At 35.3% G+C, this 15,261-nt stretch overlaps 1 protein-coding gene across 6 annotated transcripts in view; it reads left to right on the forward strand.

Annotated features, from left to right (window-relative positions):
• PKN2 (protein kinase N2) overlaps positions 1 to 15,261 on the forward strand; it is a 128,421-nt gene that overhangs the window by 98,101 nt on the left and 15,059 nt on the right. For 5 of the 6 annotated variants that reach the window (XM_042997781.1, XM_042997783.1, XM_042997784.1 and 2 more), the window contains exons 9-16: positions 3,279 to 3,422; positions 3,741 to 3,816; positions 4,416 to 4,590; positions 4,830 to 4,956; positions 5,689 to 5,819; positions 5,902 to 5,977; positions 6,057 to 6,148; positions 12,312 to 12,488. In XM_042997781.1, coding sequence (XP_042853715.1) covers positions 3,279 to 3,422; positions 3,741 to 3,816; positions 4,416 to 4,590; positions 4,830 to 4,956; positions 5,689 to 5,819; positions 5,902 to 5,977; positions 6,057 to 6,148; positions 12,312 to 12,488 — 998 coding nt within the window. The remainder of the gene's footprint in view (positions 1 to 3,278; positions 3,423 to 3,740; positions 3,817 to 4,415; positions 4,591 to 4,829; positions 4,957 to 5,688; positions 5,820 to 5,901; positions 5,978 to 6,056; positions 6,149 to 12,311; positions 12,489 to 15,261) is intronic. The other variant, XM_042997785.1, reaches the window with a different exon arrangement.

Here is a 15,261-nt window from a genome sequence, read left to right on the forward strand (position 1 = left end):
AAAAATATTTATTTAGTACTTATATTCTAACTAATTAGTACTTTTTGAGTGAAAAAAATTGAAAGAAAATACAGTATTTTTACTTCATTTTTGCATAACCAGTTACTTACTAATGGAGTATGTCTGCTTGTTGTATACTACATAACTTCTCAAAGCATGAACACAGCATGCTTACACATTGATTTTTCATGTGGAAAAAATCAGTTGTTGAAAACCCAATTTAGCAAAGATAGGAAGATGTCATCAAAAGGAATGTGGTACATTCGGTTGTTGAAACTGAGCTTACCATGAGCTAGTATTTAACAGTGTCCCACAGATGTCAGTGTGTTTCCTTTGTAAAGTTAAAATAGCCTCCATTGTCCCAGAGTTCCTCACGAACAGTTTGGAAACTTCAGCCTTCCTTGTGCTTCAGGTCTTTTTATGCTAGATTTGTGCCAAGTTTTTTAAATTGAAGCACATTTTTTTTTAAGTTGTTCTCCTCCTTCTCCTACATGTAGGGCTGATTCAATGTCTTTTTTACCTTTTTCTGTTTACTTTCAAGGCCTTAAGGAGACTTGAGACAAATCTTACAGGTGCCTTAGATCTTCTGTGTTTTTTTCTTTGACCCTAGGTTCAAATTCGTAAGACCAAATAAAGAACAAATTGGGACAGTTTACTAGTGCTGCCCATCAGTAGCTCAGATTATACTGCTCAGCTATTGTAGTGGTGGTTTTACACTATCTAGAATTTTGTTGCTCTTACAGTTTGACATCACTTAAAGCATGTTCTAGCTCTATAGAACTGGCCTGCTTCATCTGGAAAATTGCCAGCAGATGAGCAGTCACACTTACAGTTTAAATTCTATAAATATTAGAGACATGTCTTTATGTAAAAAGTATTTTCCTTTTTAGGTGCTGTATCCCTACTTTACCTACCCAAATCACACCAGATGTTAGAGACTGAAGTAGGTTTGGGGTTCCATGAAACAGTGTTTGGAGTATTGACATAAAATAACATAATCTGCTCTAGATCACAGTCACCCTCCCCCTTAAATTGTACAGTTCTATTTCCCAAGGAACAATGCAAAGTAACAAAAAGTGAATAAATTTATACCTAAAATCTCAAAGTAGAACTCTAGGAAAGCTAGCTTAAGGCCTTGAGATGACCATCCATCTCAACTCTGAGATCTTTCTAACACACTTGAGTTTAAGGCATGGAATGAAGAGAAAGCAGAACGAAATGAGCCGGTATGTTTTACCAGAGTGGCTAGAATAAATATAAATAAGGTGATTGGACCTCTTCTCATCCAGAGAAAGCTATAAACTTAACCATGTGTCAGATGTTAGCAACGTGAAAGTATAAGATCTTCTTGCAAGAACTTCTTACAACTTCTTATAAGTAAGAACTTCCCAGCATCTATGCCCCTTGCATCTGTCTGTCTGATCCATCACAGGTCTTCCCCCTTGATGTGGCAAAATAATATAGGAGGAAGTAGACCTCTTCTCCTCTAGTCTGAAACAGTGTAGTGTAAATTACCAATCCCTGGTTCAGTTATCCATTCAATGTATTTACCAAAATACTTAAACTTTTAGCTTAAATAAATGTCATTTGCTGATCTTAAAAAAGAATTCTACTCTACTCATACTTCCCCTTTAATGACGAGTATTCTCTCTCACAGTAACTACGTATCAGAAGAAATGAAGAGGCCCTTGGTTCACATACTGCCATAGATACCTTTTTCTGATGAGACCTGGCACGTTGTGTCTTGACTCATTTTTTTTTTCATGTTCTGTTTTTTGTTAAGTGTTTTTTATATTCATTTGCATCAACTCATTATTTAAAGTCAAAGGATCTGTTAAGTACTAGGAGCTTATGTAATAGGCATAAGTTCCTGAGTTGAAAGTTAGTTTATGAAAGAAGTAGTTTATTACTTTGTTGAGCCTAAGGGGGGAAAAATGTTTATCTGTTCTTGCAGATGGTTTGCAAAATCATAGAAAAGTCTGGTGCTTTCTAATTAGAATGTATGTCGATTATAACATATATGCAGAGTTTGGCTTGGCCCCCAACTTATAAGCTGTGTTCTACACTGTTGTAATTATGTTTTAATTGATTGTTAAAGCCTTAAATATGGGGGTGCCTGGGTGGCTCAGTTGGTTGAGTGTCTGCTCTTTATTTCAGCTTAGGTCATAATTCCAAGGTTGTGGGATAGAGCCCCACATCAGGCTCTGCACTGAGCATGGAGCTTGCTTAAGATTCTCTCCCTCCCTTTCTCCCACTTGTGCACTCTAAAATAAAAAAAAGGGGTGCGCCTGGCTGTCTCAGTCGGTTGAACATCTGACTCCCAATTTCGACTGAGGTCATAATCCCCCAGCCATGGGATCGAACCCTGCATTAGCCTCCACACTGAACCTGGAACCTGCTTGAGATTTCTCTCCCTTTGCCTCTGCCACCTCTCCTGCTCACATGCGTGCGCGCTCTCTCTCTCAAATTAAAAATAATCATTAAAGTCTTAAGTATGTTTTTCCACATAAGCATTATTTTTAATGATTATAGAGAATTCCCTCATATGGATATGGTATACTTGTCCCTTCGTTTTTGGACATTCGGTTTGTTGCTAATTTGCTGCCTTTTGCAGGGAGAACCAGGGGGTGGGGGGAGCTGTTGTAATAAATGAATATCTTTTTGTATAAACTTATTCTGAATTTCCCTTTTGCCCCCTACCTGCACAGGCCCCTGCTGTCACTAGTCCTATTACCCGGTGGTATTCTTCTGAAGATTAAATGACATAATACTTTTAAAGTGCTTAGCACAGTGTGTGGGGCGCACTGTAAGTGCAGGATAAATGCTATTCGTAGACCTTTCCCTAATTCAACATGGGGACAAGGAAATAAGACAGTTTGAAATGGGTTCTTTGAGGAGAGCACTGAGGTCTTCCAGCAACAGCTCAGCAAGTGATACCAAGTGGAGAAGGAAAATCTGAAAGACTGAAGCTATTGCATAGCAAAGAGTCTCTGTGGTCATTCATCTGTATTGGTCCCAGATGTGTATTCTTTATAATAGGAATATCTTAGCTAGAGATTGTGGAAATATAAATTTGTTCCTTGGGGTTAAAATATATAAGTTTGTTAAAATAATATATAATAGAGAAACATTACAAAGCACCTTTTAAAATAGTGTACCTTTTGTGTGTGTTATCTTTGTTTATGTATTTGTATTTTATATTTTTTGTGATATTTTATTCAAGTGTGTGTCCAATCATGTCTTCTCTGTTATCTTTATTTTTTTTTTAATTATCCTAGTCACGTGAACTGGAAATTTCAGTTTATTGGCGTGATTGGCGATCTCTGTGTGCTGTAAAATTTCTGAGGTTAGAAGATTTTTTAGACAACCAACGGCATGGCATGTGTCTCTATTTGGAACCACAGGGTACTTTATTTGCAGAGGTAATAAATATATTTTATTAAACGTACATCACTATAATTGGAATTATATATGTAGGCAGCATGACATAGAAGTAGAAACAGAATTAGGCTGAACATTAGACAACTTGAATCCTTGGCTCAACTCTACTACTGCACAAGTATATTACCTTAAGACAAATCATCATCCTCTCTAGGTCTGGTTTTTCACCTAGAAAATGAGAAGTTGGGCTTAAATTATATCTAAGATTCTCAAGTTTTCAATACTTAGGAGTTTAGTGAATTTCATGAAGCATAAATCCAAAGCTATATTCATGTCAACTTGAATTTTCTTCACTGCAGGTTACCTTTTTTAATCCAGTTATTGAAAGAAGACCCAAACTCCAAAGACAAAAGAAAATTTTTTCAAAACAACAAGGTAGTTACTAAGGAATCAAATACAGTTTATTTTGGTGTATTCTTAAATATAGAAAACCAACATTAAAAGTAATACCCAACTTTGTTTTTTGTTTTCCTTTAATTCATTTCTAACTTTTTATTAAGGAATATTTCAAACATATCCTAACAGACTAATACAATGTACCATCACTCATCTTCAACAGCATTCAACTCATGGCCAGTTTTGTTTCACTATAGCCCGTCCACATACTACTTTCTCAGATTATAAGAAGCAAACCTAGACCTCCTGTTGATTCATCCACAAATACAGTTAGTATCTCTAAAAGATAATTCTTTTATTTTTAGAGAATTGTTTTTTAAACCTTAGCCACATATCATTCCTAGACTTAAAAAAAACAAAAAAAAACAAAAAGCAGTTCCTTCCTATTTATTTTTAAAACTATTTTCACTACTTTTCACCAGCCTTTAATAACAAATAGTTAAGAACTATTTTTAAGTGACAAATTTTGTTTGTTCTTCATAAATTATAAACCAATGAATATGAATTTTTAAATTATGGCTTTTGGTAATATATAAAAAAATTACTTATTCTATTTTCTTTATTCACAATATCCATAGGCAAAACATTTCTCAGAGCTCCTCAAATGAATATTAATATTGCCACTTGGGGAAGACTAGTGAGAAGAGCTATTCCAACAGTAAATCATTCTGGCACCTTTAGCCCCCAAGCCTCCGTGCCTGCTACAGTGCCAGTGGCTGATGTACGCATCCCTGAACTAGCACCTCCAGCTGGGTATGTGTCTTAAGATTTTTAAGCATCGCTTTTATAAAATAGTTACTGTAACATTCATGCATACTGCTTACAGTGGGTCTAGTAAAAATCTGATTTTTTCTAAAGAGTATTTTGAAATTAGTGTTCTGCTTACTTTCAAAAAGTAAAAAAAGAAAAAAAAAGTTTGCTCTAATTTTAAAGCTACTTAAAATATATACTTTTGATTTCCGTTTTTGGTGAATTGCTTTATCTTCTATAAGTGATTCTACAGTAACCAAATTGGACTTTGATCTTGAACCTGAACCTCCTCCGGCCCCACCACGTGACTCTTCCCTTGGAGAAGTAGATGAATCTGCTGAATTAAGAGATTCGGATACACCGAGACAGGCAAGGCGTTTTAAACCTCGTATAATTCCTTTTTGCCAAATGGATTACCAACAAAAGCATCATAGTGAATGAGGTGTACATTTCAGTTAAAAGTTGCATGTGTGAACTATGTTTTTATGTTTCTTGTGAGTGAAACATGAAACCTCTGGATGCTCATGGGCCAGTAGGGATTGAATAGATTGCTGAAGCTAAAAGCATAGGAACATGGTTGGTATAAGATGGTATATTGCCTCACTCTTCATCTTCTAACTTGGTTAACATAATTTCAGAATATTCATTGAAGGTGACGATTAATGTGTTCATTTTTCAAATTTTTTAGGCAAGTGTAATGTAGAATTAACAACTCTTTTTTTTTTTTTTTTTTTTTTTTTTTCAACGTTTTTATTTTTTATTTTTGGGACAGAGAGAGACAGAGCATGAACGGGGGAGGGACAGAGAGAGAGGGAGACACAGAATCGGAAGCAGGCTCCAGGCTCCGAGCCATCAGCCCAGAGCCCGACGCGGGGCTCGAACTCACGGACCGTGAGATCGTGACCTGGCTGAAGTCGGACGCTTAACCGACTGCGCCACCCAGGCGCCCCTAGAATTAACAACTCTTAAGAATGAATGTCCATTATCTGGATTTTACTTTTCTCACTAATATTTTTATTGACTTTTGACATTTTTAAACTTTACCAAATAAGTTGTTTTCTTAATGTTTCTATGATTTAATGAGTATTTAATATTTTATAGGATTCAGAAGCTGTTTTTGCTATTGAGAATGACAGAAATAGTATACTTCCAAAATCTCAATCTGAGTATGAGCCTGATATTCCTCAACCAGGCCTAGGATACAGTGGTGTTCGAGAACTTGAGGATAGAAGGTAAAGAATATGTATACAGCTTTGCTACTTCATGTTTGGTCCCATACTTTTTCCTTATTTTTAATTGACATACTGTTTTCAGATCTCAACAGATGTTTCAGTTTAATCTCCAAGACTTCAGATGTTGTGCTGTCTTGGGTAGAGGACATTTTGGAAAGGTAATCTTTTTAAGTTTTCTTGGAATGACTTTAAAAGTAATAACTCAAATAGAAAGTACCTATTTTAATCTCATTTCAGGTGCTTTTGGCTGAATATAAACACACAAACGAGATGTTTGCTATAAAAGCCTTAAAGAAAGGAGATATTGTGGCTCGAGATGAAGTAGACAGGTTAGTTTTTTTTTCACGAAATTGTTTATTTTTCTAAAGTTTTAACATAAGATCATGAAAATTTATGTATATTTTATAACAGCAAAACTTTCCATTTCTATAATACATGAAGAATCTAACTTAATGTATTTGTACTTGATGTAAGGTAGGCATTAATTACATTTTTCTCTCTAGTCAACGTCTCCTTATGACAGTTTACAGGTTAGTGTGTACCAAAGAAAGATGATGAAATGTTTAAACCACTTCTGTTAAGTTTTTCATACTTGGAGATGGTAAAGTGTTTAGATGCAATAGGAATTGTTACTCATCTGTGGTCGGGTGAAACTATTTCCCATTTCATATTACCGAAGTAATACAATGTCGTTTACAAGTAACCTGAACTTCATTGAATGGTTAATGTATTCTGCTTTATAAAATGCACATATATCTACTTTTTCTTTCATTTTTCTTAAAACGGTATTTTTTGACCAGAGCATCTTACCTTTCTGGGTTTAATAAATGTAAGTTGATATTGATACATCTTTATGTACAATTTTTAAAATGCAAGGACTTTGGAGACAATATTGTAATTAGGTTAGAGAATATGCTTTAGAAAGACTTATGTTAACAAAGTGACTAAATATGAAATTGTATAACAAGTGGCATATTTACATGCTGTTTTTAAAAATTTTTTTAACTTTTTATTTTTTGAGAGAGCATGAGCAGGGGAGGGGCAGAGAGAGAGGGAGTCACAGAATTCCAAGCAGGCTCCAGGCTCTGAGCTGTAAGCACAGAGCCCGATGTGGGGCTCAAACCCAAGAACACGAGATCATGACCTGAGCCGAAGTCAGATGCTCAACGAACTGAGCCACCCAGACACCCCACAAATGGCATATTTATTACAGAAATAGACTTCCATTTGATATTTACAAGCAGGATTTTTTTTAAGCCACTTGGGAGCATCAGTTGATATTAATAGAAGACAGCCCTGGACATGAAAAGAGCCTGGTACTAAGAATGAGAAGACTGACTTATCTACTTCTGGTTGTTCCTTCTTAATTAAGGACTTGACCCCAGAGCAATTCACTGAACATCTTTAAACTTCAATTAACCTGCATATTTTTAAAACATATTTTTTTGGTAATGCTTGCCTTAATTATATTACATGCCATTGTGTGTGTGTGTGTGTGTGTGTGTGTGTGTGTGTGTGTGTATACATACACACACACACACATACACACACATACTAAATTGCTATTTTTAGTATTTTTTCCATCATATGGGAAGTTCTTAGAATTAGGATAGATCTTGAAAATGAAGTTTTCCCTATGTAAAAAAGAAATTTTTCCCTTTGGATTTGCCTATTTATTTTTTACCTGTTTTTCATATCCCTCAATTACATCAAAATAAACTCTTGATATGTAAAACTATTCAGAGACAATTTTGCTGAATATTTATGCAATATTCTGTGTACCATGTGGTATGTTTAGAACTATATTTTTATTTTACAGAAATAATTGGTTAAAGCAAACCTTTAATCACACTATCAGTCTGTTGATAACTATAATAATAGATGAGCCAAATATTTTTCTTTTATGGAAGAATGTTTCCTTTATTCCAGATCTATGAATGGTAAATTCATTGTTTTCCAAAAATAATAATATACTGGTACTACCTCTGTTAATCCTGATGATTTGTATAGCTTTCCGCTACATTGTTACTACTTTGAGCCAAGTCTTTACAGAAGAACACTTTCTAATTAAATCTAATAGAATAACATTAATATTACTATTAATGAAGAATGTCCAGATCTGAGGATGGAGCTTTAGCCAGAATCTAGGCTGTTACCCCTACTGAAAATTAATCCAGCCTTGTTGAAAAGTTGAGGAGTGATCCTTACCCAACTTCAGTTATAAATCCATATATTCTACAACATGGAAGTAAAATAACCTCCAGTAGGTATACAAACAGAGAAATGGAAAATCTCGATAGAAATTTGAGGAAGGCATCAAAAAGTAGCAATTAGGGCACCTAGCTGGCTCAGTCAGTTAAGCATTTGACTCTTGGTTTCGGCTCACATCAGATCTCACCGAGCCCTGCTTTGGCCTCCACGCTGGCGTGATACCTGCTTAAGATTTTCTCTCTCACTCTGTCCCTCTCCCCTGCTCCCACGCTCTTTCTCTCTCTCTCTCTCTCTCTCTCTCTCTCTCTCTCTCTCTCTCTCTCTCTCCAAAAAAAAAAAAAAAAAAGATGAAGGCAAGAAGAAATACCTTAGAAAATTAAAAAATCAACATATTTTGAAAAGTAATACATATTTATAACTTGTAATTCTGAATAGTAAACAACTCAAATTAAACTAATAAACAGAATCCTTTATATTCACTTCCTAATTCATCCTTTTAATAGATCCATAGAATTCAATCTTATTACATCTTTTACATCTCTGACTTTTTTTTTAAATCGATGTTTCCAAAATATTTGATGCTACTTAATGACAGTTTTTCTTTTGATGTTTTCTTTCTCTAGTCTGGATTTCATTATTTTACTTCAAAAACTGCCTTCTTTTTTTAAAAATAGATCAAAGAAAATTCCAAATCAACCTCTTTTTAAAATGAAAATTATAGGCTAACTCCAAAGTAATGTAATTCATGTACAAAGATTACATTCTCCACCTACCATTCACAGAACATTCTCTGTGAGTCTCATTTATGCCCAGTCCTGAGTAAGAATGATAAATTTGTGTCCCTGTAGTGCCTCCTCACTCAGCTTCCTTTTCTTACCAGTTCATATTTCAAGACAACAGAATAGAGCTGGAAATACCATTTTGCAGCCATAGAACAAAAGCACAGCTAAACATATATATGTACCTTTATATTTAAAAATTTATATATAAATATGATTCAATCCTAAGATCTTAGCTTTATTAACAATGTTGTTTTCCAGTGACCAAAATAACTATTTATACAAGTTTTTAAGTTTCTAGAACATTTCATAAGGTAGTGTACTTTGTGTACATAAGGAAGTACACAAAAAATGTTAGGATGAAACTAATCACTTAGGGAAATAAGACATAAGTGGATTAGTTATGTAAATAAAAGAGGCTAGATATGCTTGGTTTAAAATAAACAGTACAGACAGGAACAGCTCAAAGGGGAGCATCATGGGGTGCTGATGGATTTAGGTCAGACCTTATAAAAGAGTTGGATTTGTGTTCTTCCTTGGCTGATGGAAGATACTGGGGAATATGGAGAAAAGTTAAATGACAATTTAGAGGGAAATGTTCTGGATAGAAGGAATAAAGTTTGAAGTTTTGAGTAAGGTTGAGTTGTTTCATGAACTTTTAAAGGAAGTATACAATTTAGATAAGGCTAGGAAAAGTTAACTCTTAACAGCGTAACTTTTTGGTGTGCTGTAAAATGCTTTAAATTATTGTGACAATTGTGGTCTATAAAAAGCCTGCCTCCTTTAACTAAGAGTCTGAGACATGTATCCAGTCTTCATCAATATTGCTGGTCCTCATCAAAGCATTCCTGTGAATGGCATTAAAGCCATTTAGGAGGCATTCTGATCAACAATTCTCAATTTTTTATATCATTTACATGTTCAGCACAGGTCTAACCTAATACCTAATACACATAAGAATTAGTGATTCACCCATAAATATAAACCATATAGACAATGAAGAGACAGTGTTTGCCATCTACTTGAGCCCAAACATCTTGTCATTTTGTTTTTATTTTGTCTGAATATTTTATCTACAGTGCCCAAAATTTAGGTTGATTTTGTGAATCTGTTATTTTGGAAGCCATCTTATCAGTCTTAGATCCCAGTCGGACATTATTTTCCGTTAAATTTTGGTGGTGATGAAAATCAAAGCTATTAACTTTTTAAAAGCCCTTTATGAATTTATTTCTAATAATGACTTAATTTGTAATAACATTTAGAAACCTTGCCAAATATATGTAGACATAAGCCTAAAGCTTTAAAACAATTGTAGTGGTGTTTCCTGTTTCTGAGTATGTATAAAATTATAAATAGATTGTGTGAAATCAGAAGGTAAGAGTTAGAATGTGACCTTATTAAATGGAGTTTAAACACTATTTCATAATAGCTGGATTTACTGCCAGTATTTAAAACTGAACAGATGTTTCAGTTCATAATCCAGAAGACAACTATATTAACATAGCATTAAAAATTCCATGCTCCTTCGGGGCACCCAGGTGGCTCAGTCAGTTGAGTGTCCCACTTCGGCTCAGGTCACGATCTCATAGCTTGTGAGTTCGAGCCCCATGTTGGGCTCTGTGCTGACAGCTCAGAGCCTGGAGCCTGCTTCAGATTCTCTGTCTCCCTCTTTCTCTACCCCTCCCCTGCTCATACTATGTCTCTCTCTCTGTCTCAAAAATAAACAAACACAGGGGCGCCTGGGTAGTCGGGATACACAAATAAATACTTATCTTTAAAATTACCTTTTTAAAATAACTCCTTCTTGGGGCGCCTGGGTGGCTCAGTCGCTTAAGCGTCCGACTTCGGCTCAGGGTGTGATCTCGTGGTCCGTGAGTTCGAGCCCCGCGTCAGGCTCTGTGCTGACAGCTCAGAGCCTGGAGCCTGTTTCAGATTCTGTGTCTCCCTCTCTCTGACCCTCCCCCGTTCATGCTTTGTCTCTCTGTCTCAAAAATAAACGTTAAAAAAAAAAAATTTTAAATAACTCCTTCTTAAAAGACCCAAAAGAAAGAAGAATGGATCTACCTCCCTCTTAACATTAGCTAAAGTTTGGTGTTTTGAAATTAGCAATAATAACAAAAATCTAAGAAATGTTTTAATTTAAAAATAAAAGCATTATTAATACTTTTTTAAAACACTAAGGTCAGAAAAGTGTCTATTTTAATTAGAAACATAAATATAGGGTCTCCTGGCTGGCTCAGCCAGCTAAGCATCCGACTTCGGCTCAGATCATGATCTCGCAGTTCCTGAGTTTGAGTCCCACGTTGGGCTCTCTGCTGTCAGCACGGAGCCTGCTTCGGATCCTCTACCATTCTCTTTCTCTCTCTGCACCTCCCCTCTACATGCTGTCTCTCTCTCAAAAATAAACAAACATTAAAAAAAAAAAACACATAATCTAATTGTTAATAAAATGTATATTAATAAGTTAATTCTAACTTGTATTTGAATAATATTTGACCTGGTTTTCTTCTACTTTGAGTTCTAAAGTCAGGTGGATTTACTAAATATTTTCAAGGAAAGGGAGAAAGGTATTTTTTGCTATGTAGGCAAAATTAATGTTCCAGAGTCTGTAAGTTTGATCATTGTTCTTTGTAGAAGCTTGTAAGAGTCACAAGCTGCTACAAAGGCAAAACCTGTGATTGCTATAGATTTTACAAATTAGATCATTCTCAAGGAGCTTCCTTCAAGCATGTTAATTAATAGAATTCTCAATGTACGTCTTTATTTTCTAGTCAGCCTTGTAAATTAAAATTTTATGCATCATATCTTTACCTTTTAACTTCATATATTATTTGAAAAAATATTTGAATACTATAGCTTATGAATTATAAATACTGTCCTTGAAATTACTTTCACCACAAATTTTATATTTTTTAAATTATTCTTTAGGTCAGTCTATTCTCTCACCAATTCCCAATAAAATCACCCCTAAGTAAGCCTTTTTTTAATTAACTATAACCAATAGCCCTGTATGTGCTACTCTGATGCTATCGTTGTCAACTCTAATTTTTATGTCATTCTAATCATATATTTTAGTTTCCATTAATATATTTCTTTTTTCCTTTTTTTATTTTGAGAGAAAGAGCATGAGCAGGGGAGGGCAGAGGGAGAGAGAATCCCAAGAAGGCTCTGCACTGTCAGTGCAGAAGCCTATTTGGGGCTTGAACTCACAAACCATGAGATCATCACCTGAGCCGAAAATCAAGAGTCTGACGCTTAACCAACTGAGCCCCCAAGGCACCCTGAGTTTTCATTAATATATTTCAGTTGAAGTTTTATATATCAAGTAGACCAAATTTTTCAAAGCATTTATAGCAAAACTAAGGCATATTTTATGGTTTTAAAGTTCTAATAGGTAAGAACTTTGCTTATTTTAGAGTTCAGTAATTTTTTTAAAGAATGTTACCTCCAACCAGAACTTTTTTTGAAAAACCTATTGATTTTTAAATGTTTTCTCTTACAGCCTGATGTGTGAAAAAAGAATTTTTGAAACTGTGAATAGTGTAAGACATCCCTTTTTGGTGAACCTTTTTGCATGTTTCCAAACCAAAGAGCATGTTTGCTTTGTAATGGAATATGCTGCCGGTGGGGACCTAATGATGCACATTCATACTGATGTCTTTTCTGAACCAAGAGCTGTGTGAGTATGCTTTGGACATTTCTCTGAGTTTTTTCATGACAGATTTTTTGCTATGAAGGAGAAAAGGTCTCTCAGTTTCTTTTTTCTTTCCAAATGGAAAATAGATTTCTGCAAAGAATATTAGAATTCTACTTATTTACCTCTTTGCTACATATAAATGTATCTATTTTACTTTGTTCATGTTGAAAATTTTATGGATTACCCTAAATCACACTTGATAATTTAGACGAACAGTTTAGGTTCATTTTAGTAAAATACCTTCTTTTTCTATATTTTCTTCCTGGGAAATGCCATCTAGAACCATGGCTTTATTTATTTATTTATTTATTCATTTTACTTTTTTTTAGAACTATGGCTTTAAATACTTAACTATACTCAAAGTACATTGTTAAGTGAAAAAACATAATATAAAAGAGTCTTTATCAAGTATTTGTATGAAATATTTGTTTTTGCATTTTAAAGGGTAATAATTAATGTGTATTAAGTCTTTGCTTGCACATGCTTAAGATATCTCTGAAAGAATATGAAAGAAATTCATATGCATATAGCTTCCAATGAAAGGTATAGAAATATGCAGACTTTTCACTGTATTTTTGTAGTTTTTTAATTTGCTATTATATGAAGGTTGTGCTTCTTCAAATGCATAAAAATAAGTAATTGGAAATGTTTGAGATTAAATATAGATGTGTATATATTTTCCCCTTACTGTTATCCCAGTTTTATCACTCTTAAAGGGTGAAGCTAGGATTTGATCTTAGGAAAGTGCTCTGAATAGCCACACTCTGTATGCTGATGTTTACCAACTTTGTATCTCCAGCCCTGACCTCTTCCCTAAACTTCCAACTCTAATAACATTCAGCACCAACTTGACTTTTCCCTTCATATGGCTAACAAGTATTTCTCTTTGCAGACTGAATTTCTGATTTTTCCTATTTCCCCCAACCTTACCCACTTGTCCCAAACCTGCTACTCTTCTAATCTTCTCCTTAATAAAAGGCAGTACCAGTTGTTCAAGCCAAAAGATAGGAAGTAATTTTTTTAAGAGGTTTTATTTTATTGAATTCCAGTTAGTTAACATACAGTGTTATATTAGTTTCAGGTGCACAATATAGTGATTTCACCAATTTCATGCATGGTACTCATCATAAGTGCACTCTTTAATCCCCATCACCTATTTAGTCCATCCTCCCATTCACCTCCCCCTCTGGTAACCATCAGTTCCCTATAGTTAAGAAATCTATTTCTTGGGGTGCCTGGGTGGCTCAGTTAAGCGTCCAACTTCGGCTCAGGTCATGATCTCCTAGCTTGTGGGTTCAAGCCTGCATCAAGCTTCTTGCTGACAGCTCAGAGCCTGGAGCCTGCTTCAGATTCTGTGTCTCCCTTTCTCTCTGCCCCTCCCCTGCTTGCGCATGCTCGTTCTGTCTCTCAAAAATAAGTAATAAACATTAAAAAAAAAAAAAAAAGGAAGAAATAGATTATTTCTGATGGTTAGTGAAACTTTCAAAATGGAGACAGAAGCCAGAAAGTAAAAGGCATTTCCTGAATATTTAAAAATTAAAACCAGAGCATCTGGACTATGCCTAGCCTGTCCCGCCTGCACATGGGAATTTGTTTTTGTTTTGATATGTACCCCCACCCCCCTTTTAAAAGAAATTTAAAATACAGTTCTCCTTTAAGGAACTTTTGTTTTTGCTGAGAATACAAATCATGTACAGATGAAACAGTTAAGCCCAATGAAATACAAGAATAAAATTCCAGAGCACCTGGGTGTCTCAGTCGGTTGAGTGTTTGACTCTTGGTTTCAGCTCAGTTCATGATCTCGTGGTTTCTGAGATTGAGCTTTGTGTCTGGCTGCACACTGATAGTGCATGCTCGCTCGCTCTCTCTCCCCCCCCCTCCCCCTCTCAAAGTAAATAAACTTAAAAAAAAAAAAATAGAGGCAACTGCGTGGCTTGGTTGGGCATTCAACTTCAGCTAAGGTCATGATCTCGCAGTATGTGAGTTCAAGCCCCACGTAGGGCTCTGTGCTAACAGCTTAGAGCCTGGAGTCTGCTTCAGATTCTCTGTCTCCCTCTCTCTCTGCTCCTCCCCACTCATTTTGTGTGTGTGTGTCTCTCTCTCAAATAAACATTAAAATATAAAGAATAGGGGCGCCTGGGTGGCTCAGTCGGTTAAGCGTCTGACTTCAGCTCAGGTCACAATCTGGCGGTCCGTGAGTTCAAGCCCCGCGTCGGGCTCTGGGCTGATGGCTCAGAGCCTGGAGCCTGCTTCCGATTCTGTGTCTCCCTCTCTCTCTGCCCCTCCCCCGTTCATGCTCTGTCTCTCTCTGTCTCAAAAATAAATAAAACGTTAAAAAAAAAATTTTAAAAATATGTATATAAAGAATAAAATGCTACATTGCTGTATTTCAAATTTGAAGTACCTCACTCTGATTAGATCCCATTGGATTAGATCAGATCTCACCTCAAATGTTATTTTTTTGAAATCCTTTCCTGAGTACCCTATCTAAAATACCACTACATCACTAATGTCCAAATCAGATCAGTCTTAACGCTGTTTTCTGTTATCTCCATAGCACTTTATTTCTACCTGAAATCATCTATTTATTTTTCATCTTTTTATTGTCTATCTCCCCTCATTAAAAGGGAGGAGGATGTCTGTTCTGTATATTAGTGGAACACCTGGAAGTGTGGTTGTACATATTAGGTGATCAGTGAATTTTTATTGACTGAGACTGTGGTATCAAAAATAGTTTGTTTCCTAGCTTTGTACC

The sequence above is a fragment of the Panthera tigris genome, chromosome C1, assembly GCF_018350195.1.
Source record: "Panthera tigris isolate Pti1 chromosome C1, P.tigris_Pti1_mat1.1, whole genome shotgun sequence".
NCBI lineage: Eukaryota > Metazoa > Chordata > Mammalia > Carnivora > Felidae > Panthera > Panthera tigris.